The sequence below is a fragment of the Rhinolophus sinicus genome, chromosome 7 (assembly GCF_057876585.1).
Source record: "Rhinolophus sinicus isolate RSI-liver-muscle chromosome 7, RSI-T2T, whole genome shotgun sequence".
NCBI lineage: Eukaryota > Metazoa > Chordata > Mammalia > Chiroptera > Rhinolophidae > Rhinolophus > Rhinolophus sinicus.
Genome location: NC_142507.1, coordinates 12,165,077 through 12,191,684, shown reverse-complemented (window position 1 = coordinate 12,191,684; position 26,608 = coordinate 12,165,077). Strand labels below are relative to the sequence as shown.

Genomic DNA, 26,608 nt, shown 5'->3' with positions numbered 1-26,608 from the left:
AAGGTTAAAATTATTTGAAAATGGTATGGTTTTGTTTTTCCATTATGCAGAATAAAATGGGAGTTTAACATTATCTTTCATCTTTTAGAGGAGGCTATGCTTAGATTTCTTCATGGTGATAAAATGTGTGCTAATTTATTTTGGAATCAGAAATCCCACGTAAGACTAGTTCTAGAATAGTTTCTTAGTAATTCTAATTCAGACAGCTAGAGAGGAACCCAGGTAGATAGACACCTACACTAAACGTTAGACAGGGAGGTTTCTCTTCAGGTTCCGACCAAAGGGAGAAGTTCACAATGTGAGTCACAATAAATATTACACACACTATAGTATTCCTGTCATCTACTTTTAAAACCAAGACGAGAGGTTGTCAACAAATGATATCCACATTAAACAGTAAATTTCCTGCCTTTTCTGATTTTATTTGCGAAAAAAGGAGAATTTAAAATATTTCAAAAGTATTGAGTTATACTGCATATGTTTGATATTAAAGAAAACAATGAGAGTTTTCAGTATGCAAAGGCAGACTTAATTAGCATGACTTTCTAGATGTTTTGATGCCGACCTGAATTAGGTGGCAGAGCTGCATACAACAGTGAATGTGCGATTAGTTGGAATAGAATTCAGGATAAATTATTACAATCTTCTCATTTGGCCGGCTTTGTTTTTATTAAATGTTCTTTCCTAGGATAATCCTTTGTGTGTGTTACAATTCTGCTCATGAACTTTCCTGCCACACTCTCTTAAACCATTCACTTAACGTTAAATATCTTTATTGCTGTTGAATGGTGGAAGGATAGCAGGAGTGTCTCTTTTTCAGATCAGGTTTTTGCCGCTTAAGCAATAACAACATGGTGTTAAAAGGTAATTTGATAAATGGAAAATTTCCAAAATTTCCTATCCTGACACGCCTGCTTTTATCTTTATGTTGCATCATCTCTTGCAACTTCTATCAAACAACACACATTTGAACATAGTTTTATAAGTACGTGTAGTTTAATAATCTGTTTTTTTGCTCATAGTAACCATATATGTATTTCGAAAATGTGCACCTCGACTTTCTCATTATCATTTTTATTTATTACATGATATTCCACCCAGTTGTTATACCACGGTTTCCTCATCTGTTAGTTTAGTGGTTTCTCCTCTTTCTCTATTGTACATAATATTGTACAAAGAGGCACCTTTCTTTATGTTGCTATTCAAATTTCAATTTATTTTCCAGTAAGCTGAAGAAAACAAAAACATCCTCCAGATAAAATTACTGTGTCCAAGAGTTTAAACTTTTTTGGTTAATATATTATTGTTTAGGTTCTCGAAAGGATTGTTCTCATGCATAACACAACCAGAAGGTGAGGTGAGGTAGTCTGTGACACAGTCACCTTACCTTGTTTGTATGTAGAGGGTATTCAAATCCATTTATATATCCTGTTTCTTCAGTAGATGTACAACGGTATTTCAGTAGCGCTTTAATTTAGACTTCATTGGTTAACAAATACAAACATTTGAATATCTTTTAAATTTCCTTTCCTACAAAGACTTATGCTATATATTGTCCGTATACCTGCCTTATAGACAATTTTTTGCCAAAGTGAATGTTTTTAAAGTATTGAATCAGCACTGTGGCTTTTAAAGTTCTCTTTTGTACTCAAGCCAGTTATTTGTTGCAGGCAATCCAAAAGCGTGCTACAGGGATTTCTAAATTTCCATTTTATTCCCTACTGCCACATCTTTCATTCAATGCAGTATTTCGTTTTGTTTTGGTTCTTTATTCCCACCCCACTCTTTACTAGCCAACTGTTTTTCTTTAACTGATATAAATTGCTACATTGCAGATGTTGTAAAACCCAAGGCATGCGTCTCGCTGTGTCCAAAAACAGACACCATTTTCCTCCCACTCCACTAGCTTCTTCCTCCTTTGCCACAGGGAACAAGGGGGTGGAAATTTCCAGAGGCTACCTGAAAGGATATGCCAAAGAAATTTCCCATGAGGGCAAGAAATACGAAACACAGTTTTCCCTCTAAGGCAGGGGTGTCAAAACTGCGGCCCATGGGCCAACTGCGGTCCGCAACCCATTGTTAATTGGCCTGCAGCAAATTCCAAAAATATATTTAGTTTACTTAAATAAACCAGGTGAGGCAATCCGTACTTCACCTCGAGTGAGTGGCTGTCGTGCGGGAGACCCTGCTCGCTGCGCCATTTGTCGTGCGGGAGACCCTGCTCGCTGCGCCATGTGTCGTGCGGGAGACCCTGCTCGCTGCGCCATTTGTCGTGCGGGAGACCCTGCTCGCTGCGCCATTTGTCATGCGGGAAGACCTGCAGGGTCTCTGCTCCTGCTCCCCATACAAGAACGCAGGATATGGTGAGGCCAAAAAGGAACACACAAGGAGCCATAGATAGGGGAGTCATACCACTATATTCTCTCTGGCGGCACTATACTCTCAATGGAGGCTGGATTCACACCGTCCGCAAACCACCATCCACACTTGCCAGCCCAGCCGCCATCTTCTTGCTAGACCCCATTTTTCTCCCTTCTCTTCTCCTTCTCTTCCTTTCTCTTCCATAGCCACAGCAGTTATATTGTGGCCAATGGCTCACTGGTTACAGCTGACGGCCAACTAGCCACAGCTGATGGCCATGCAATCACAGTTGGCCATTTACTACCTGAGCCAGCACCTGTCTATGTGAGGCCGAGAGCCTGGAAACTTCTCTCTGGGGCTCCGCCCCCACAGTGGCCCAGCTGTTTGTGTATTTTACTGCATATGTCCCTTGGTAAAATATGTTGAAAAAAGTTTTGACACCCCTGATCTAAGGGCTTGTTCCAGGCAGTTTTTGTCCATTACTCTCTGTATCTATTAACAAAGGGTTTTTGGGGTGTCAGAGTCCTGGGATGAACATGCAGGAAGCGGGGTGACTTGAGTACAAGTCTCATAATCCTGACTCACCTGAGATGCCTTTGAACTAAAACCTTGGAGATCTGTACACATAAATTCCCTTTTATCTTCATGCTCTGTGGTGAGAATGAATCTCCTTCAGGAAGCGAGACCCTGCATTTTTAGCTAACATCCAGAGGGGACTGTGAATAGCACCATCAGATCACTGCCTCAGGGAACCCCCAGCACCTGTCAGGTGGCCCCTCTGTTTCTGTTTAGAACTCCACACAGGTATGAGAGGGAAACAGTCTGTGGCAAGGCCGACCTGTTCTCATTATGAATAAACAATGATGAACATGAAACTAGCCACCATCTACGTATTCCAGTGTTGGACTGCTTTTTCTTTAATACATGGTAGGAATTAGTTTTAACATATATATAAAGTTTGAGGAACTAAAAGGATATTTATTATACATAACTTCAAAGGGGTCTAGTTCCAAAATACATTTATTTGTTTTTGTTTTTTTGAAACTGAGACTTGTTTTCACATTGGACAGTAATACAAATGGTGGCTGAATTCTCAATCATCCCTCTTCTCCTTCGTACCGTATTTCCCCAAAAGTAAGACCTAGACGGACTATCCGCTCTAATGTGTCTTTTGGAGCAAAAATTAATAAATATAATATAATATAATACTGGGTCTTATATTAGTTTTTGCTCCAAAAGCTGCATTAGAGCTGATGGTCCGGCTAGGTCTTATTTTCGGGGAAACACGGTACTAGTGGAAGCTTATATAACCCATCATGTGAACATAGGATCAGACCCAGAGTATGATTATAAGCATTTGTTAGAAAAATGAAATCCAGGAGTCAAAATAGAAAAACAGCTAAAGAGAAATATATGAGTATATTGCCGATTTGGTTAATGGAACAGTTTTTATTTCAAATGAAGATAACTGTAATGATTTGACTCATATAAGCAACTTAAAAAGAATCTTTTCTGAGTAACTCTCAATTAACAATTTTAAAAACCACTGTCGTTTGAAATTTAAAGGACTTTTTCTTAGCACCATTTGATTCTTTCATCACTATGGCATCAAAGGACAAATAGACAGTAGGCCCCGATTAAAAAATGCAGGATCTTACAAATGTGGGGCACTCAAGGTAACGACTTAGGTAATCAGAATCCTACGTAATAGGGTATGTGATCAAGCAGCATCTTTCTCTACCGTGCAACTGAATTATCAAGTAAGAGGAGGAGATTTACTCTGGGTATTTCCATATGTAGGTTAGATTCTTGGCATAGACAGAAAAAAAATAATACATACTGCAATAAGCAAATGTAGTTTTCCAATATATCCATTTTATTTTTCTGTGCAATAATGATTTGAGAGATTCAGGAACAATATTAGTGGCAGTGCTTGAATTTTAAATCACCAGAAAGATGGCTAAATAGAACAGAAGTAACATTTCTGCTAATTCATGCTCCCAGGATACTGTCTATTTCCAATAAGAGGCTCTAACATTATGCTCTGTAGTCAGGAATCTGAAACACATTGGTCTAAAATAATTTTTATATAAGGGTAGCAATAGCAGTGACAAAGATGACATTTCAAATTGTCATTAAGTATAGCTGTAGTTTTGATTATTTGTCTTTACACCATTATAATTTGATTATGATTAAGTCAACTAGTATCGTTTATTTGATATCTAATAAGATCATTAATGAATTGAAACACAAAAAACAAAAATGAAAAAATAAAATTGCTCTCTAATCTTTAGAAAAGAGAAAATAAAATGCTATAATAGTGGGGCTCTGGGAGAAAGACAAAGTATATCCTAGTCATGATAGGATATGAGTATAAATCTTAATTACTCTGCCAATGTCATAGAAACAGAGAGTAGAAATGTGGTTAGCAGGCGCTGGGAGGAGGGGGAAGTGGGGAGATACTGGCTAAGGGGTACCAGATTTCAAATATGCAAGATGAGTAAGTTTTGGAGCTCTAATGTACAACAGTGGGACTATAGTTAACAACACTGTATTATATACCTGGCATCTACTAAGAGGGTAGATCTTAAGTGTTTTTAACACAAAGAAAAGAAAGAAGAAAAAGAAAATGGTAACTAAGTGAAGTGATGGATATGTTAATTAGTTTAGCTATGATGCATATTTCACAATATATCCATATATCAAATCACCAAGTTCTATACCTTAAATATGTACAGTTTTTGATTGTCAATTATACATCAGTAAAGCTGGGAGAGAAAAGAAAAGTAAACCTAGAATTTCACATTATACTGAATTGTAAAATTGACAAATAAAACTCCACAATTTATGCTCATTTTGACAACCAGATAAATAATCTAGGTATAGTCTCTTAAAATTATCGGAGGAAATCAAATATTTCAAATATGATAGAAGTTTCATTCTTTTGCCTTTTCCCATTATCTTTCATTAAAGTTCTCTATCCTAAAGAGGTGATCAAATTTACGCATACTGAGGGTGCCAAAAAAATGTATATGCTTTTTAAGTGAGGTTATCTACATATTACTTAGTAGTTTGCCATAATCAGAAATGTCTGGACGCTGATGGTAACCACTTTGAGCACCTCTTGTAATTGCAGAAGTCAAACGTGAATTGTATTCATCTTTTGTTTATTGGTACCATGTTTCCCCGAAAATAAGACCTAGCTGGACAATTAACTCTAATGCGTCTTTTGGAGCAAAAATTAATATAAGACTCGGTCTTATTTTACTATAATATAAGACTGGGTCTTATAATTAATATAATATAATATAATATAATATAATATAATATAATATAATATAATATAATACAATACTGGCTCTTATATTAATTTTTCCTCCAAAAGATGCATTAGAGCTGATTGTCCAGCTAGGTCTTATTTTTAGGGAAACAGTATTACACAGTATTACAATTTTTTTTTTTTTTGTAATTTATTTTATTAGTTTCAGGTACACAAGACAAAGTAATACTTAGACGTTTATCATTTATATCCCTCACACTGTGTGAACCCCCCTCCCCCATCCACTATCCCTCTGACATCGCACTGAGCCATTACACAGTATTACAATTTGAGTATTACAATTTTAATAGTTTTTTCCTTTCTTAAAAAGTGTATGCGTTTTCTTTTTGGCAACCTCTATATAGTTGTCACTTAGATTTTTCTTTGCAATTGATTTGAATCCTTAAAATTAGGACATTAAATTATTCTGTTCTGTTAAAATGTCCATTGTTTTCTTAAAATTAGATTACTGTGAAAGAAGACCAGAACAGTAATTATGAGAATGACTTCTTATTGCAATGGTTTCTTGTGCTGACCTCCAGTAATCTTATGATAGTGACAAAACAAGCCTTAACTTCAGTACATATAAAATGAGAGCTTGTGCATAATTAACTTCCATTGGTAAAATCGGAAAAGTCTAGGTAATCAATACATTGAACATATCTTCACAAAATAATCTAGATATATAATTAGTAGTTATATTTAATATTTTATATCTGTATTTGTTATTTAATTGTGTTATTTTTGACATTCAATATGTTTTAATTGATATTATATTAACTATAACTAATTTAAATTAGTTATAGTTAATATTTCATAGCTATAGTTGCCAAACACAATTTGACTATTTGAGCATAGCAGTAAATTTTAAGTATTTATATCACTAAATTATATTTATATTTAGCTATTTAACAGTGATAAATACAAAATCTAATTTACAAACTCTTCAACAGGACCTGATTCTTCAAAAATATTTTAAATAAACTATAGTTACTGTTTTTTCTAAATCTGTACAATTACACTGAAAGCAAAATAAAATTTCAGTCACTTTCTGGGATGTTTCTGAGGGCTTCAAAGTAGTGATTTTATAACTACTCTAATAAATGTCATAAACCAAATGCCCCACCTGCCAGAGGAGAGAAGAAGCATGGACATCTCGCCACTATAAATGTTTCGCTTTTGTCTGCGTGATCGGAATTGCCTCTTTTTCTTTGGGAACCTGGAGTAGGAGAGCAGGTGGCATGGAGGAAGGTACAGGAGGAAGCCACAGTTTCTGCCTTTATGATGTTAATCTTAAATTGGCAATAGGTCATCTAACACATTCATGAGGAATACAGAGGAGTAAGATTAAAATCCTGGGAGCAGGGAAGGTATAAGGTACCACCTGTGACAGGATTTAAAGCATGAATATCGTTTCCCAGGTGATGGCGATGGAGAAGGATGGTTCAGTGTGAAGGAATAGCATGAAAACAACACTGGGTGTGAAATAGAATACTCTGCGTGGGTGGAGGTCGCAGTTTGCTATTTCTGGGCAATGACATGAGCGCTAGAGGGCTAAACGGGTTGGAGAACCGAAGGCCCTGTCTGCTAACTTAAGGATCGGGGACTCTCCTGAAGTCCCTAGGAAGCCAATGAAGGGTTTTCAGCAAAAGATTACCATGATTAGGTATTTAAAAAGTATTTTAAAAAATGAAGCTCACTCTCGTGCTCTATAACGGGACAAGGATGGAGGCATGGAGGTAGCCAGAATATTATAGTAATGCAGCAGGAGATGACACGATCCAAACTAAGGCACTGACACAAAGGTCGGGAGGGAAAGAATAGATGCCAAAGGAATGACATGGTAGTCATCAGGAGGAGATGATTGGTGAGAAGTGGAGAACAGGGGGAAGTTGGTTTTGACTATTCAGCTTGGAAAGATGGCTGGGGAGTGGGGCTGCCACAGGGGAAAAATATGCGTTTTTCTTTAAGGGGATTGTGGACAGGGATGTTGAATTAATCTGTTAGCTGTTGAATTTTAGATATCCATGGTGTACCTCTATGGGGAATCTTCTCTGATGTATTTATAGTCAGCAAGCACTAAAGGCATACACATGCATAGACATGCACACACACACACACACACACACACGCACAAAGAGGCTATGAAAACACACAAGTGGGAGTGATAAATTAGTGCAGGGAGAGAGGAGAAGGCGACCAGGTCTTCACTCATATGTGAGCTGGGTTTAAAACATTACTTAGAACTTTTGGGGACTAAGTACACTTTAGGTGTTAGGAGCAGGGAAAAGGTATTCCAGGAGAAGGCACAGAAGTGTGAGACAAGAATAACCAGTTGCCAGCATTTTTGTTGAGAAAAGATCACCAGAGAGTGCAAAAAAAGTGTATTCCCTGGTTTTCCACCTCCCATTCCTCTGTGTGCCCTGCTAAGGGGAGCAACAAAGGGGGGGCTTCAGAATAAAACACTGACAGAATGACAAGAAAGGTACAAAAATATTCAAACAAAGCTGTTTTCGGTGTCTTGAAGGTCAAAAAGGAGACAATTATGGTATAGTGTCAAAGAACCAGGGCGACAGATGAAATCTTGTACCGGTCACTCCCGTAAGTGTTGGTGTGATCCAAGAACCTGTAAGGAGTAAGGAGGAAAGTCAGAGAGCAAGTAGAGAAGGTGGGAATAGCGAGGTCACGTGGAGGGACTTCGTGTAGCTGCGATAGGTCCCCAACCTATTCAATTCAACTCCCAAAAAACAAAATGAATGAATTGGTGAATGAGTTCAGGCTGAAAAATCTAAACTGTGAAGGAGCAGCATCAAACCTGGGGCTAAGGTCCTAAATTACGCACGGATATTTCATATTCTTCCGTAATTTTCAGCAATGCAGATACGTCCTTGAGTACCTGAGGGCTCACTTACTCATCCCAAACGTCAGTGATTGCCTCAGTCATGAAAGCCTGTCAAAGAAACACACACCTTAATGTGCGTGAATGGAAAGGAATGAGGGATGTGGAATGCGTTTGCCTGGCAGTTGATTTTGAAGCCTCGGTTTGAAGATACACGCTGAGATTTTCCAGGGCACATATTGAAAGCTGCGGTACAGAGTCCCAGTATCTCTAGGGGGAATTGCATGACTAATTCCCTGAGAAATGTGAAAATGCTTTTTTGGAGCTCTATAGAGTGAGCTGAGCATTCACTTTGGCTGCGTTTCTGCCGCCAGGATCTCGTGGCAGCTGTTCTGTTCACTTCTGCATCCCGTTTTGTCATTTTTCCATTCTGCCCCGCTGGACCTGCCATCTCTAAGCTTTCTTTTCCTTAACCCCCGTATTTCAGGTCTCAGGCTGAGGAATCTGGGAACTCAGTACAGCCATAGCAAGATTTCCTCAGACTGTCTGTTTGACAAGGGTCAAATGATAATGTTGGAAGCATCAATAGTCATCCAGAGATTATTTCTATAGAATATACTGGAAACCTGCCTTAGTGATTACTGGCTTTTGGATTGCAGCTCTTGTTAGACTGTCATTCAGATGTTCCGAAAGGAAGAGTGTGAATATTTAACATTTTAGTGTGTGTGTGTGTGTGTGTGTGTGTGTGTGAGAGAGAGAGAGAGAGAGAGAGAGAGAGAGAGAGAGAGAAAGAGAGAGAGAGAGAAGAGTGATTTCTTCATTGTTGAAAATAGCTTTGCCCTATTAAGAAAAGTGTCTTCTCTGTTACAGGGGAACAAGAACACCAGGGTTGGGTTTTTGAAATCCCCGCTGACTTAATGGCAATTTTCTCAAGCTTTTCATTTGTCACAAATGCACCGCGGAGAGTGAGCAAGGTGGGGAAGACCAGTAGGTCAGCAGTGGCCTTTCCACGTTGGTGTCGCAGACTCTGCCTATGTAGAAGCATAGCTGCCACTCCGGGTTGATCAGTATGTGACATTCTGCGTTAGCCCTCAGGAGTCCAATTCTCCCTCGGTATAAGGTAATAAAAGAGAGCAGGGAACATAGAACCGTGCACAGTAAATGATTGGTTTCTTCAATCAGGTGCATCATTCTAGTTGTCAATAGCCTTTTCACAGTGAGGCTCTGTACTTAGTAGTTAAAAGTAATTAGCAGCCAGAACAAATGAGATCGCTGCAGGAATGAACACACTTTATACAGAACAGTGCATTTTATAGAGAAAAATGCACATCTGTAATAGAGAAGGAACACAGTCTCCTTTCAATTTATTTTTACTACTTGATTGCTTTACAATCGATATACTTACTTAGCATGCTTCAAATCTAGTTCCTTTTTAATCATGAGCACATTTTAGTATGATGAGGTCTATACTCATAGTGAGATGGTTTGGGCTGGCTAAATTAATCTCTCCCAAAACAATGCATTTAAAGTGTGAATGCTGAGACCAAGATTGTGGTTGTTGAATTATGGATGTCGGGGGCTGGAGTTCTCTAAATGTAGTCATCTATGTGATGTGATTTTGGAATAATAGAAAGAGCCCTGGGTTTTGAATGAGAAAACTGGTTTTGAATCCTGTTACTTACTCACTGTGTGACCGTGATTGCATCACCTGGTCTCTCAGAGACTTATTAGTGAATTATAAATAATGATTTCTTTCTGAAAATGGTGGCTCGCAGATTAAGTGAGCAATATATGTGAAGGCATCTACTACGGGACGTGGCAATAGTAAACACTCCATTTTTTTCAATCTGAATCTGTGTTTCTGATAGTAAATCCAGAGTTAGAACTATGAAATGCATCTGTTTAAACACGACTAAATCATGCTTACTAAACTAGGGGAAACCTTGCAAGAACTACGTATTTTAATAAATCACAGTAGATGCCAAAAGAATAGATATTAAATGTTCTCACCACAGAAAAAGAAATGATACTTATGTGATGTGATACAGGTGTTGGCTAATGCTGTGGTCAAATCATTTTGCAACTAATAAGTACATCAAATCTACACATACACACCCTAAACTTGTCTATGTCAATTATATGTCAGTAAGGCTGGGTTACAATAGGATGAAAGAGGAGTATGAAAAATGCAAGCGTTACCTCCTCTGATCTGTAAGAAATAGAATGCACAGCACTTTGGAACCTATTGGAGCTTATTTTCAGAATCCTCCTTTGAGAGCTCATAGAAAATCACTCAAGAGCAGCTGACCAGGCCCCCCTTGAATTCAAGGATAAGAGGTTTCCTTTCCTAGTGTCAAAAACAGTACAGTATATGTAAATATTAGAATAAAGGTAAATATTTAGGACTGGAAAAGAATCAGGTGCTAGTATTTGTTTATTCACTCAATCATTGAGGGAAAATAAAACTAGTTATGCAGCGCTACCACATGGCCAAGCCCTGTGCTACAGCAAACCAGGGAGACGAGAGGGCTGCCCTCACCGCACCTACAGTCTGAGGTCTTGACTCGGGAACCACACGGGAAGCCAGACAGCCCTACTATGTGGCACTAGTTCTGTTTAATAATAACAGTAGGAGAAAGATGGTCTAAAGATTGGGTTTTTAAGTGAAGTGACTCAGAAGGTTGGAAACATATTTTTTAAACTATAGTAGAGGGGAAGAATATATAACATGTCATTATGGCAGGATGAAAAAATTGATTCTGTTAGGGTTGCAAGTATATTCTGAAACCGGAAAATATTGGTAAGTGATAAATGGATAATATCTTCCATCTATCATAAAAAGCTTCTGTGTATAAAATAGTGGTGTGCAAATAACATTAGTAGCTGCTGATGGTCCCATTTATTTCACCTACTTCATTCTCTTGGGATTGAAATAGGTACTCATTCTTCTCCAACACTGATGCCTGCCCAGGAAACTTGAGCTTGTTACGGTATCACAGAGAACCACAGCTGATTAGATTCTTAATAACTTGTCTGTGACAGTCACTTGAACAATTATAATAGACCTGGCTTTTAATTAAAGGAGAGAAAAAGAAGACTTGTCATAGAATAAGGGAAATGGTTTTTATGATTTTTAAAGATCTAAATCTGTAAATAAATGTAGAGACGTGTAAACCATGTGAAGAATATTATCAAAAATAATAGATTCTCAGGCTGTCCTTATACATATATTCTGAGTGATGCTCTTGCCCTAAGGGGATTTTCTTGCTCTTGTTTCCATGACGAAAAGCAGCATCATAGTTACAAAGGATGGTGAAAATGAGGCACAACACACAGAAGTCCAGAGCTAAAAAACAAACCCAAACTCTGATCGTTGCGTAGGATTTCGTATCAGAGCAAAACTCAGTGATTTCAGAATCGTTAAATATTTGTTTCACTTTGTATTTACCTCGTAAAAATCAAATTAATCTTCATGTTAATGCAAATGATTCAAAATGAGTTTCAATGTTTAGCCAGTTTATGTGGATTGTGAAGGGGTCCTGCCTAATGCTGACATTTCCACAGTTCGTCAAAACCCTTGTTTGGTCAATGGTTCCCTAAAATTCAGAAAACCATAATACATGCCTTTAGACTTTGGCTGTGTGTTTTCCATATATCAGATTTTTCTCACAGGAAATTATTCTGCTAATTATACTGCACTAGCACACAAAATAGTAACATACTTATCCAAGTGTCTCAATTCTGCGATTGCACAAAATAGTTAAAAATCACTGCTCAAGTAACTTTTGAAGCAGCAACATGTATCCCTAAATTCATTGACTCCAGTGGGTTTTGTTTTTAGGGAATAGTTTTTAGTCTTAATTGAGTATGTAATATTATTGAGGAATACAATAGAAATTTTTAAAGTAATGTTTAGTCTCATCCTCAATTTTTAAAATTTGGGGAAATAAAAACAGTCTCCCTTGCTCAAGGTTGCCTTTTCACTTTTCATTACTTTTTAAAAATCTCTTCACTTCGACGTCTACCTAATGTTAATTTTTGGCAAATTATTGTGGCTTAAAATTCAGAGATCTTTATTACATTAGGTTTCCAGGTCTTTTAGTTAATGTGCCAGCTTATAACTAGAATCTGGATGCCCCTTCTCCACTAACAATAAGAAAACGTGGGATCACCCAAGAGAGCAATATAACGATGAGCTACCCAGGAAAATATCAGAATGCCTGACCGTGATTTGCTGGGAGTTAGCAAATAAATCCACTGTAAGGAAACAGAACTCAAAGCCATAAACCTCACATTTGTTCTGGTTTCCCATGTCAGCTTCAGTTACTACGTCACACTTGTGGCCCAAAAGGGGTGATGCGTCTCCCCAAGTGTTTGATTTAACACATTTCAACTCGTGGGGGATTGGCTTCCTTATTCAGTACAATTTGAATCAACATTAAATGAGGCCTTTAGACCTCTGGAGGTATTAAAAGGTAATTAGAGTAAAACTGGTGTTTGTATCAGTTATCAGGGTAAATGACCAAATAAGTAGGTGGTTCCTTAGGTGTTGAGAATCTTTTATCTAATTTATTATAAAATGTCCTGTTTGATTTGTTTTTGAAAAGGATTTACATTTCCATGTAACTTGATTCAAGATTTGAAGTCTTATAAACTAAATGTAGTGTAATAGATATGCCTTACTAAATAGTTGAAATACAATATTTTGCTATGAGACCAATGTAGGAAGCCAAACTTTGTCTCTCACTGAGACTTATTTGAGAGGTTAGCATGTTGGTCATTTTAAACCCCTAGCATCCTGAAATAGGACTGGCAAATAGACCATTTTACACGCTTTTCCTGACCTGTCACTCCACAGTTCGACATACAAAATAAAATTGATACCTAATGTCTAGGATCAGTTGGGACAAACCCATGAAATAAAAGACTCATAGTAGCAGGTAAATTATAGTCAGGTAAACTCTACTTCAACCAAACCCCAAGTTATAAGAGAGACATGGGTGGAAATGTGTTATCGAACTTCGTGTAATTATCTTAATCCTATGACATCATAATCTTACAAAAGAATTTACCACAGGGTTGCTTTGATGAATATCTCTTCAAAATAAAAAGTAGAATGCTTTTTTAAATAGTTAAAATACAGTGAGATTTGAGAAATTTGGGATTTACAAAAGCTCATATTGCTCAGATTTTCCAAATAATGCGTTCATATAGACCAGGGGTGTCCAAACTGCGGCCCGTGGGCCATCTGGGGCCCACAATCCATTTTCAATTGGCCCACAGCAAATTCCCAAAATATATTTAGTTTATTTAAATAAACCAGGTGAGGCAATATGTACCTCACCTCGAGTGAGTGGCTTGGCTGTTTGTGTGTTTTACCGCATATGGCCCTTGGTGAAAACCGTTGAAAAAAGTTTGGACACCCCTGATATAGACGGACTAACTGGATGAGCCCAGTAGCAAAGGGCAATGGAAATTTCATTGACACAGCATGGCTGAGTCATCACACGCGTCATGTCACATAGGTCTTGTGCCAAGATATTTTGAAAGTAGGGAAAGACACCTCCAAAATGGGCAAATGTTCCTGGTTTGGGAAGAAGTTTGTGAAATGGTACTGCTGACCACAAGCAGAAAGTTCTGGGTAGGAGGGAATAGGTGACATGCTGAGAAGCCTCAGGATAAGGAGTTTCCTTTTGCAAAAGTTGCCTGGAAAACAACTTAAGATGCTTTGAATATAATATAGATAGGATGTTAAGATTGGGTGCTTAGTAAATTCCTTTGATAATTTGCTTAACAAATTGTTCTGTTATGTCATATAATGTCAATGTTGAGATTCTTTTCATATCAACCAAAAAATAAATAAGAGACCCAGTTACTCCTAAAGTCTGATTCCCAATGCCATGGATGCTTAGACTCAGACTAATTCTCTAACTTCATCCCCTTCTCCTCTCTGAGTGCCCCAGGATATTCAGCTCCACACTTGTTCTTAAGCTGATATTATAAGTATCAACCCCAGGACCTTTGCACTTGCTCTCCCTGAAATGGTCTTCCCAGTAACAGCCCCTCTTCCTGCCATTCCACGGTATTCACTTTCTATTCCCCTACACAGTTTATTTTTATGGATAACTTATCACCACCTGATATTATGCATTTTTTTCTCTATTTTCTTTTCCCACTCACTAAAATTTGATCATCAAAAAGAATGGAGCTCGGCTTTGATTGCTGTTGCATCCCCAAGCACAGTGGAATGGATGAAGATTTTTTGGGTTTGAAGTTAAGTGCTCTCTTTTAAAAAAGAGTAGAAAATTACAAAATTGGAATGAAAGTTAATATTTATTTAGAATATGAGAAAAACATATTATGAAATTTAAAATGCTGATGAACACCACAAGCATTTTAAAAATCAGAAATATAAAATAATCTTTTTATTACTCAATTACCTGACATACGTCTATAGACTTTTTTCCCCACATTTTTGGGTAACATACTCTTTGCCTCCTCAAATTATAAAAAGTTTAATAGAATTTTCTATAGAGACTAGAAAAATAATTGTCTTTTCTTGGCATGGCTAATCAATTTTTAAAAATAATTATTCATAGCTTAGAAAAACGTTTCAGTGTCAACATTACTCCTCTATTGTCTTACTAATTTTTAAATGGTTGTCAAGTAAGAACCATGGTGTTTGGAAGAATATTACACAGAGAAATTTCTGGCTCTATGCATTTTCAAACTTGTTTCTCCTCCTCCACACACATAGAAGTTCTGACAATTAAGGTCACGAGCTCATCCTAGAAAAAGTGCTATATATCTCACTGTTACTACAGTCACTTTCGAGGTACTCCCCTTGGGAAGCTGTACACTGATGCCAGTGCCTAGTCCACCCTTCAAAGCAATTTTGGAACTCTTTTTCTGGAATGGCCATCAGAGCTGTCATCGTATTACCCTTGATGTCCTGAATGTCATTAAAATGTCTTCTTTTCAATATTTCCTTTATCTTCGGGTAAAGAAAAAAGTTATTGGGGGCCAGATCAGGTGAGTAGGGAGGCTGTTCCAATACAGTTATGTGCTTACTGGCTAAAAACTCCCTCACAGACAGTACTGTGTGAGCTGGTGCATTGTGGTGATGCAAGAGCTGTGAATTGTTGGCGAAAAGTTCATGTCCCTTAATTTTTTGACACAGCTTTTTCAGCACTTCCAAATAGTAAACTTGGTTAACTGTTTGTCTAGTTGGTACAAATTCATAATGAATAATCCCTCTGATATCAAAAAAGGTTAGCAACATTGTTGCAACAAGTTTGCAAACTTAATTGTCAGACCGGGTACTTACAGTCCTGGGTGCCCCAGGTTAGGAACTTGCTGCATTACAGCCACGGATCCTGCACCCCTTTTCAACATTGGGTGAATTTGCACAATGGGCAGTAGGAATACTCTGTAATCCATTCCCACAGCAGAATGCTTCACCTAATTATAAATGGAAGTGACTATGAATCGTATACATATGTCCCAGTAAACCTAACCTAAATGCACCCCTAATTTACTTACTTTAGCTTAGTTCCAGAAATAACCATGGCCATTTGAACATTGCAAAACATGACAGAGAGTAGTTGGGCTATAAAAAGATAGCAGTCATAACCATTTGCCATGAACACATTTTGCTTTTGCAAATTTTTAGAGCATATGACAATATAAACAAGTTCCTAGGGATCCATACAAGTAAGGGACCCTCAAACTCAACCTTTTGTAGCTTGATAGTAAATCCACTTCTGCCAGCACCTAATGGAACTTGTAGGTACAAAGTAGACACTCAAAAATATTTTTGGATGGATGGATGGATGGATGGATGGATGGATGGATGGATGGATAGATGGATGGATGGATGGATGGATAAATGGATGAATGGATGAATAATAAAAAGTACTTTGTGTCTTCCTTAGCATTGCTAAATCAAAGTGCCTTTCAAATTAAATTGGACCCATTAGCTACAGGTCACATTTATCATATTAAAACTATGCTAAATCTCTGAGCAATGTGGCATCTATTTTTAACATGAAATATGTCAAGAAGATTTATTCATTGTAAGCACAGATATATTGACCCTTTGCTTTTTCTTTCTATGGGGAATTTTGTGATTTCTGCATAATTTTGCATCCCTGTCAAGTACACCTCCTCAGGAGTCTGCCCTAAGCAGAGCCACTACTTTGAATGTCTTATTACTAAAATTATGAAACAACTTTCTCCAACGTATATGTTACATTTAGCTTTTTATGAAGGACGATTTCTACTCTTGATTGTGTGTGTGTGTGTGTGTGTGTGTGTGTGTGTGTGTGACTCCCAGAGAAAGAGTTGTCTAAGATTTTTTAAAGTGTTATTGCAGCTAAAAGGAGTTGAAAAATCAAAGGCCCATATTTTCCAGGATAGTGTAAAAATATAGATTTATTTAAGTTTTAGTTTACGGTCTAATGTTAGAACAGAGATAGTGCTAAAATGGAAATTGGTTCATCAGACAGGAAGTCTTGTACTTAATGGGATTTGCTTAGGATTCTGACTCTCTTGTCCGGGGTTAGTATGTCCGTCGCACCGGTAATCAGAGAAGTAACTACAATATCAAATGATCTCTCATAAAACCTGACTGCGTACATGCTTATATACCATTGAAAAACCTTGTGCCACTCTCGGGACCTAGAATTTTTCAGCAAATGCCAGAATTGAAATGCTTCCTGCAAATGCTGATTTTTTTTTGTTTTCTTTTCTCCACTTGGCATTCAGATTGAGATAGTTGAGCGAAGGTAAAAAGTGACAAGGCAAATAGTGTCTTATTGGCAGAGAAATTGTGGATTTACGACTAGGCTTTCTTTCACAAGCTTAATTTGGGAGAATGGGTTTCTATGATGTTGTCATTGAAAAACTAAGTCTCCTTGGGAAGCATCAACTGTGAATCAAAGAGAAGCAATATTACCCTCACTGACCTGGTTGTCTCTTTTAAAAAGTTTTCACTTTTAAACACTTTTGCAAATTAATCTTGGGACCTAGATAGAATATACACAGTGGTCAGTATGAAAAGGCAAGTTAGATGAAGCCATCTCTTTTGCTAGTGGAAGAAAATATACCTATCCATGTTAAGGTAGATTTTTCTGTTAGGTGATATATGTATGGTTGGTTCTAAACAAGTGACACTTTACAGTACCCTGTCAGAGAGCACGTTACTGGCCACAGTGATTGATTGGGATATTACAGTTAAATCTTTTAACGTGTCTGGCAGATAATTTGCTGCACTGATACTGTTTACTACAACTTCAACTAGGGAGAAAATAAATCAGTTTAAAAGGATTAAGAAAATGGATGAAAATTGTAGGTGGCCCGTCAAAAATCTTTCACAAGGAGTATTCGTTATGAGTAGGCAAGTCATGCTTTATCAGGAAGCATGGAGATACTTCAGTGTGATTAGAAAAATGGTAAAGATTTTTTTTCTTAGTTTCATTCAGCTGGTGTGATGAGCATTATTGATTAAAATGTTAGGATCAATAAGGAGTTAAAATTGGAGTAGAGCAGAGCCTAAGGAGGAGGAAAAGGTTATGGTCTGTCGAGTAACCTAAGAAATGGTTTGTAAAAAATTGATTTTTAAATATGAGCTGTCACTGATACCTCTTGGCTTTCATTGGCATATACTGTCTTACAGTGTGCAGGTATGTGTAAAACTACAATATATACTGTTAACAGACTCGTACACTAAATATTTGTAAACATTGTGTACTACTAAAAGCTATCTACAAAATTAGCCCATTTGAATATGTGTTATTAATGCTTTCTAGAGAATTCTCTGTAATGTTGCTGAGGGAGCTGCCTTTCAAGTCATTTAACAGCCAATGAAACGTAACATGTTTCTCCTTAGATGCGATTCTGCACAATAACATGGTTGCACTTCATCAAGTTCTTTCTAAAATCACAGCAGTATGTTTTAAATACCTTTCTCCTCTTTTTCTTAATTCATCAGCATGAAAATTGACCAAATATATTAGACTCCAGAGTACATTCTCATAACCAGGGATGAAAGGGTTAGATAGTCCTCACATATAAGCACTTGCATTATAGACTTTACTTTCATTTGAAGGAGAAACTAAACAGAGCGAGAAAAATACACGTGTAAAACATCAAAGCACCATCAAAGGTGGACGTAAATGCAGACATGGAGAAAAGACAATCAAAATACCAATAAACTGAAAAGTGAAGTAAAACAAAACCCACTAATCTGAATTTTAGGGAAAACATCTAAAAGTAATGAACATTTTTATTAGATGTATACAAAAGGTACCCCTGAAAAAACAATTCAGAGACTAGCTCCTGAAAATGTTAACAAATAGTTAAACATAGGCTCCAAGAGTTGCTGTAAAGAAAAATATGGAAAAACATAAAAGCAAAACCTTTAAAGGGAAAGAAAAGGAGAAAGGCTCACTAATCACTAAGTTCAGAGACTGAATTTTGAATTTTCCTGGGGTTGCTCTGGGCACCACATTCCTGTATAACTAAACAAAAGTTCCTTTTTAAAATTTTACAGTCTTTTAGATTGGATCCTAGAAGCACACTTTCTTTTAAAAATCAATTCTGATCTAATTTCACTGTTTATTTTTCTACAATATTGGGCATATATCAGTATAAATTATCAATATGTTGAAATGAATGAAAAATATTAGGAAATCATTTTAAAATTACATAAAATATCACTAAAGAATAATATCTGATAATAAAGTCCATTAGAATTCTGCTTATTTAATTCCTTGTGTATAAACTTTCGCATAAACATAGTTCATTATAGGTTTGTTTTAAACTTAAATACCTAATTTTGGACCCCAAAAGCATAGCTTTATAATCTATTTTTAAACACATGTTCTGTGTAGGAAAATCAATGGTTCATTGTCGCGTCGCTTTGATTTGGGCTGGTGCTTTCCAATTTTGAGTGTAGTGTTGGGGAGGAAAATTAATTTTCCCTCTACCCTTCTGAGTTCTTAGCTGAGATCCCTGTAATAAAAGACAGATTAACAAGAGAAAAACAAACAGATATTTGTTAACATGTATATATCATGTATACCTGGGAGATACCCAAGGGGAAATAAGTCACTGTCTAAGGTGGCAGGTTTTGGGGTGGCATATTCTGTTACCCTGCATTAAGTAACCCACACTGTCCTGAAGTGCTTAGCAGGAACCGGTGGGATTTGACTTGCCTTTACAGGTGCACCCTGAGCGTGACCGTGGAGCAAGCCATCATTCTGGCCAGGAGCCACGGACTGCCTCCGCGCTACATTATGCAGGCTACCGATGTGATGCGCAAGCAGGTAAGGGTCACAGATATTTGTCGGGAGTCATTTTGCAGGACCTGGATTGGAAGGTTCCTTTGTTTATTTATCAAGTGTCTGACAGGTGCCTGCATGTGACAGGCACTTTTCCAGGCTCAGAGGGTATGTGGTGAATAAGACACCCTCCCAGGGCAGAAGACAACACGGATTTCCATATGAGGATTCTCCAAGAGACTTAGACAACCTGGAGGAAAGGATGTCTAAGAGGCAACTGGAAGGAGAAAAGGGAGTTGGTCATGCAAAATGAATGGATTTGGGGCTTCTGTAAAACGATATGTCCCACTCTCTGGGAATTGCAGGTGATTTAGGACGGCTCAGGGAATAGATTGGGGGAAGGGAATAGGGGAAAAACAGAGGAAAGAACTGAGGGTCCTGCATGCTTCTGGAGATCTCAAAGGGACTTACTTCTATGCCATACTAAGAAGTTTGGGTGTGATTCTGAAGATAAAGCACATAAGTCAGATTTTCCTTCAGAGAACAAATAGCTGCTGTTGCACAGTCTTCAGATCTCTGAAGTACTCACAGGTAAGCATATACTCTCTTATGAAGGAATGAACCTTCTATACAATAATCCCACAGAATCTCAAATGTGGTAGTTTGTTTTTTTAAATTCTTTACGAAGACAGCAACCAAAATGTACTAATCTCCAATTTACTGATTATTAGGAAAATGTGCTTAATCTAGTAGAAAAGAGTAGAAAGACCAAAGAGGTGAAAAGACACCAATTTTATATTTAACTCTGTCACCTTTTCTCAGGGCTACCACAGAAAATTGCATTAACCGATCTCTATTTGCTGACTTGGTTTGAATTGCCCGGTGATAGCGACTTCATTTTTAAGATTTGCTTTCGTAATTATGACTGCATTATTTACTAACGGTGTAGTTGTACAACTGTCAGACAAAGGTAAGTCCCTGTGAGTTTGCTCCCAAGATTACACTACAGCATGTCACCCAAGTCGGAAGTGAGGCCAGGCCGCCCTGGGGGCCCCAATGCAGAGAGAGGCTCAGGAAGTGCACGACTATTGGTGCTTCCCCTTGGGAAGCCCAGAGCTGAAGATTGAAAACCCAGATCTCACGAGGTCCAAGAGAGATGTGCTAAGTGAAGATTCGAGCCGTGAGAAATATGTGACAGACACACTGTGATTTCTCTGGAAAAGGGCAAATACAGATGCAAATGTAGCAAGTTTCGGAAGGATTTTGGGGTGGATATACAACTTCAATTTTAAAAAAATAGTCTCGTGATTAATCATATCAGGATTGGGGTTTGGGTGCTGAAACATACAGGAAGAGACTAACCTTTCTGTTTCACGCTGTTGCTATTAGGTTGGTGCCAAAGTAATGGCGGTTTACAAGATTAAAAATACTTGCAAAAACCGCAATTACTTTCGCACCAACCAAATATTAGAGTTAAGTTTGCAATCAGACTTGCAGAAGCCATCTCAAAATTATGGTTTATGGCAGACTAAGAGACTGGTATTAACCTATTGTTAATAATAATCCTGTAAGCCGAGAATTATTGTGAATGACCAATCAGTTACTAGCACAGAATTGATTGGTGCCTGGCAGGATAAATGTGATGCAGACAAGTAGGGAAGAGGACAGACAGGGTGTTAGGCTGAGGGAACAGCAGAAGCAGGTGTAACACAGAAGTAGCTGGCATGCTGAGTGCATGGAGAAATGTATTGTTGAGTTTCAAGTGGAATGTGTTTGGCTTGATGAGCATCAGTTTTATATGAAACATTTTAAGAAAGCAAAAACCTTTATATAAATGATTTAATGGAGTATCATGAGACTAAAAACAAATACTGTACTGTAGTTTGCAAATCGATTTTTCATAAGGATAAAATTTAGAAATTTTAAGACTAGTTGATATGTAGATAAACTTGAACAAATACTAAGACTGAACAAAAAAAAACCTGTAAATAATAATGAGAATAAAGTTTCTGACTGAGAAGGAACGTACAAATGAGGAAAGAGAGAAGGCTGGCATCCAGAATCAACCCTGTGGTACTGGATTGGAATCAGAGGTATTTGTTTGAACCGGTGGATGCATGCATGCACACACAGATAGATGGAGACATAAATATAGATGTTTGAGTGTGTTTGCATCTGTCAACTAGCTCTGTCTATTAAAGAGACATAGAAACAGTTACATACCAGTAGTAGTAATGAGCATACCCAGTGTCCAGACCTTCGGTTCTCAATATCACTCTCCATTAAAAAGAGCCAGGGGTCCTTGGAGACATGGTTAATTCCCAGGGGAGACAGGAAGGTGAGACCTGGAACATTGTGAAGTGCCAGAAAATAAACAAGTACTCAGAAATGATAGTGGTCGTATCAGCAGGACAGAAGAAGCAACTTGCAACAATTTGAACAAAACATTATTAATAGCAAAAATATTGTATTATAACTCATAGACTAAATAAATATCCATGAATCCATACTGATTTAAATGAGTACTTGAATAAATAATTGGGTGGAAGGGATAACTCTTCTTCACAGAAGCATTCCAATTCTTTTTTTTTTTTTTAAAGATTTTATTGGGGAAGGGGAACAGGACTTTATTGGGGAACAGTGTGTACTTCCAGGATTTTTTTCCAAGTCAAGTTGTTGTCCTTTCAATCTTAGTTGTGGAGGGTGCCGTTCAGCTTCAAGTTGTTGTCCTTTCAATCTTAGTTGTGCAGGGCCCAGCTCAGCTCCAGGTCCCGTTGCCGTTGCTAGTTGCAGGGGGCGCACCCCACCATCCCTTGAGGGAATCGAACTGGCAACCTTGTGGTTGAGAGGACGTGCTCCAACCAACTGAGCCATCCGGGAGCTCAGCAGCAGCTCAGCTCAAGGTGCCGTGTTCAATCTTAGTTCAGGGGGCGGAACCCACCATCCCTTGCGGGACTCAAGGAAATGAACTGGCAACCTTGTGGTTGAGAGCCCACTGGCCCATGTGGGACTCGAACCAGCAGCCTTCGGAGTTAGGAGCACAGAGCTCCAACCGCCTGAGCCACCAGGCCGGCCCTGAAGCATTCCAATTCTTAAATACTGAAATACCATTGCTGGCAGGATGTGCCAGTGGAGGCTAAAATCGGTGAGCAAAAGTTCGAGGAGAAATAGGATATGTGCATAGTCTCATAGCATTTGCCCCCCCAACATACCTATCAGATACAAAAAGAAGAATGGTAACTATACAGTGGAAAAATCTGGCAGATACCGCCTTAATCAAGTGGTGAAAGTTCATGTCACCTGTGATAAGATACAAGGACATCATATGATGTGGTCAACATCAGTGGTTCGATGCACAGAGAAGGCACAACATCATTTCTGTGATTTTCTTGCCCAAATGCATATCTTATATCTAATCATAAGAAAATATCTACAAACCCAGACTGAGAGACATTCTGTGAAATAATGTCTAGTGCTCATCAAAACCATGAAAGTACGGAAGAAAACAAGAACCCGAGGAACTGTCAGAGATTGGAGGAGACCAAGGAGACATGAAAGCAAAATGCAGCAGAGGGATCCTGATTTGGATCTGGAACTGAAAAGGGACCTTGGGGTGTGTGGGGGGGGATTTGAATAAGACGTGCAGCTTCCTTAATAGCATTGTACCAAAGTTGACTTCTTAATTTTGATCATCATGCTATGATCAAGTGAAGGGTTAATGTTAGAGGGAGATTACATGCTGGGCAAAGTGGATGAGCTCTGTTCTGCTTTTACAACTTTAAGTTTAAAATTCTAAATGAAGAAGTTTTTTTAACTGCTGAATTGCGATTCCTAAATTCCTTTCCATTAGTCTTTATTCCACCCGACCCTGTTTGAGAGAATATATTCTTTTTTTTTTATTCCCCCTTCTTTCTTCCTTTCCTGTAGTTCAGAATTGACAGCAGGAGAGAGAATTTCAGAGTTTTTTAAACCACGTTTCTTCATCTGTTCTCAGCCCTATATGCTGGTGTTCGGTTCTGTGTAACAACCAATTCCCATTAGGAACTGAACAATGATTATAGCTTCATTCATGAACTTGACAGATTATAAAGACATTTTCATTGCTAAAGTACATTGCTTTTGTACTATAAACTTTGAGACAAAATTCTTGCAATTTCAGAGAGCCACAGATACATATCTTGTCCAGAAATTGCTTTAGAACTATTTAAGAAAATATTTTCTTGATAAGTACTATGACATTTAAAATAGCTAATTATTCAGCTAAGGACAAAACGGGCATATGAGTGTCATAGAACTGTGATTTCTGTTCCATGAAAGTGGGGGCACAGCAGATATTTACAGTTTGCTCATTTCTGACTGTCTTAAGTATTGCTCGCTTCTCAGACTAAATACATAGAAGAGACACTGAAACTGCTACTTAAACTTATTTTGAATGATTTAGATGGCTATTTAAATACATATCAATCCTTTGAAATAATATATCAGTGTATTTTGATTTTTAAAAATATTTAATTTTGAAAATGCTCAGATGATGATTTTTCTCTTTCTCCTCATCCAGTCTCTTGACGTTAATTATATGTTTGGGATAAATATTCTATACTCAAATGTTAATGGTATGTTAAATAATTACTAATGCAATGTAGAGCTAAGAGTGATTTTCCTTACTGCTTTCAGGGAGCAAGAGTTCAGAACACAGCAAAGAATTTGGGAGTCAGAGACCGGACCCCACAGTCAGCTCCCCGGTAAGTGACTCCCCAGGTCTGCTCTTTCCCAAAGGACTCGCCACCCTTTCCCAGGCAGTGTCACTTACAGCTAATGCAGCTTCTCTAGGATATGCCCAGTGTAGAACTGATTACAATCATGGAAATTGGCCTTGTAAACATTCCGTGGCTAAATGTGATTAGGCGTCAACACTCTCAGAGTGAAAAGGAATTTTAGTTGAAACAAATTTAGACGTAGGAGTCTTGACATTATTTTAGTTTGCAAGTTCCATCATGAATTCAAAACCAAAAGTCCACACAGTTACGACAAAAATTTATAATTCCAACTATGCCAAACTTCCATAATGCCATTTTCATTTATACTTTTATGACTGCATATGCTGTTCCCTCTGGCTTGATTGCCTTTCCCATCTGTGTCCGTATGAAAAACTATTTAACCACAAAACCCAATTTAGATGTTCATTTTGTCCTTGAATTCTTGGATGAGTTTCCTTCCTCTTTATGCTCCTTTCGCACCTTGTATTTTAGATCTATTATAACCCTGATTGTGTTGCAATAATATATTGTTCCATGTCTCTTTGGCCAATCTGAATGTGAATTCTTTGGAGGCAAGGAATATGTTTTCTGGATTTTATTCATTGCTCATCATAGTGGCTGCATACGAATATCTGAACTGATTTCAAGAACGTGTCAATGAATAAACAAATGACTGAGCTTTTTGTTCGTTATTATACCAAATAGTCACAGTTCACATATCATCATGAGAAAGGACTCTAACCCACCTTTAAAATAAATGAACATGGGAACAGCCATCAAAGAAATGTTGTTCATTTGATTTCCCTGGTGACATTAGGGTTGGCAGCCATCTGTCTTGAAATAGGGCAAAGTGAAATAATTTCCTTTACATTTGATGGTTTTCATACATTTGCATTTTAACAAAAAGTAGGCTTCTTCAAGCATGGTCAAGACACCCTTTGTTTCCATGTACAAAGCAGTTACCAGAGTGACAATGATGATTGTAGCATTGGTGAAGTTATATTTCATTCTGAAAAACTTGTGGGCAGTGACACTACTTTCAAAAAGCAAAACATATTTCCCCTTCAAAAATGGATGGAGTGCTCGTGTTCTAATTGCATTTGTTTTATTGCCGATTCCTAACCCTAGTTAATCCTCAAGTCTTGCTAATGTTTTCTTTCATGGTTGAGTTGATTAGAAAGAATCTAAGACTTTCTATTGCTGAAGAATCATTTCACATAGGCATTTGCTCTCTCGTACCTTGAGCAGACATGGTGTATTTGGATAATAGACCCAGTGAAGTGTTAAAATTCCAATAAGAAAACAAGATAATGGCTCAGCAAGGTCCTTTTAGCTGGAGCTTATAAACAACAATAAACAGTGGTGCGAGGTAAGACCTGAATCAATAAACCAATCCGTAAGCTGAATACAAGAAAAGAAATGGATGAACTCACTCTCTTCTTTATTGGATTATGTTTTAAAACACTTGAAATGAAACGCAATAAAGTGTGCCAGCTGTAAAGTTGATATTTTTCACAATGAACGATAGCCCTGGAAGCAGAAAGCTAGAGTAATTTTTAATTTTTTAAATGTATTATTTCGTTCACTCTACAAATGTTTATTGAGAACATAAGACATGCAGAGCACTCTGCTATGCCCCATGGAGAAAGTAAACATGAGATAGAAATAGTTCTGGCTCTCAGTGAGTTTTTGGGTAAAGCAATGAGATGAGTAAGACATAACTACGCAAAACAGTAGAATGTAAGAGAGTTCCGAGGACCGTAGAGCAGCTGGGATCCCTCCCAGCTGGGAACCAGTATCTCTGCCCCAAAGATAAACCGAAGAACATATTTGGCTCTTAAGGCCAGGCCCCCCAAGGCAAATCTGGGGTAATGTTTCTGCAGATATCTTTATGCAGGTAAAGTTTGTTATCTCTTCCTGAGATAATGTTTGGTTCAACTCTCCAATCAATCTCTTCATAGTTTTCCTAAAACCAACCACTGTCTTTTGTTTTTTTAAATTTACTCAGCAACCATATGTTGAATTTCTGCTATGTGTTTGTAGATGTCAG

The 26,608-nt window shown here is 37.7% G+C and overlaps 1 protein-coding gene across 1 annotated transcript in view; it reads left to right on the top strand.

The window, feature by feature from the left end:
* Nucleotides 1–26,608, top strand: part of PREX2 (phosphatidylinositol-3,4,5-trisphosphate dependent Rac exchange factor 2) — a 234,360-nt gene that overhangs the window by 203,653 nt on the left and 4,099 nt on the right. Inside the window, exons 38-39 of the mRNA XM_019726246.3 lie at nucleotides 19,744–19,846; nucleotides 24,476–24,543. Of these exons, the coding sequence (XP_019581805.3) occupies nucleotides 19,744–19,846; nucleotides 24,476–24,543 (171 nt within the window). The remainder of the gene's footprint in view (nucleotides 1–19,743; nucleotides 19,847–24,475; nucleotides 24,544–26,608) is intronic.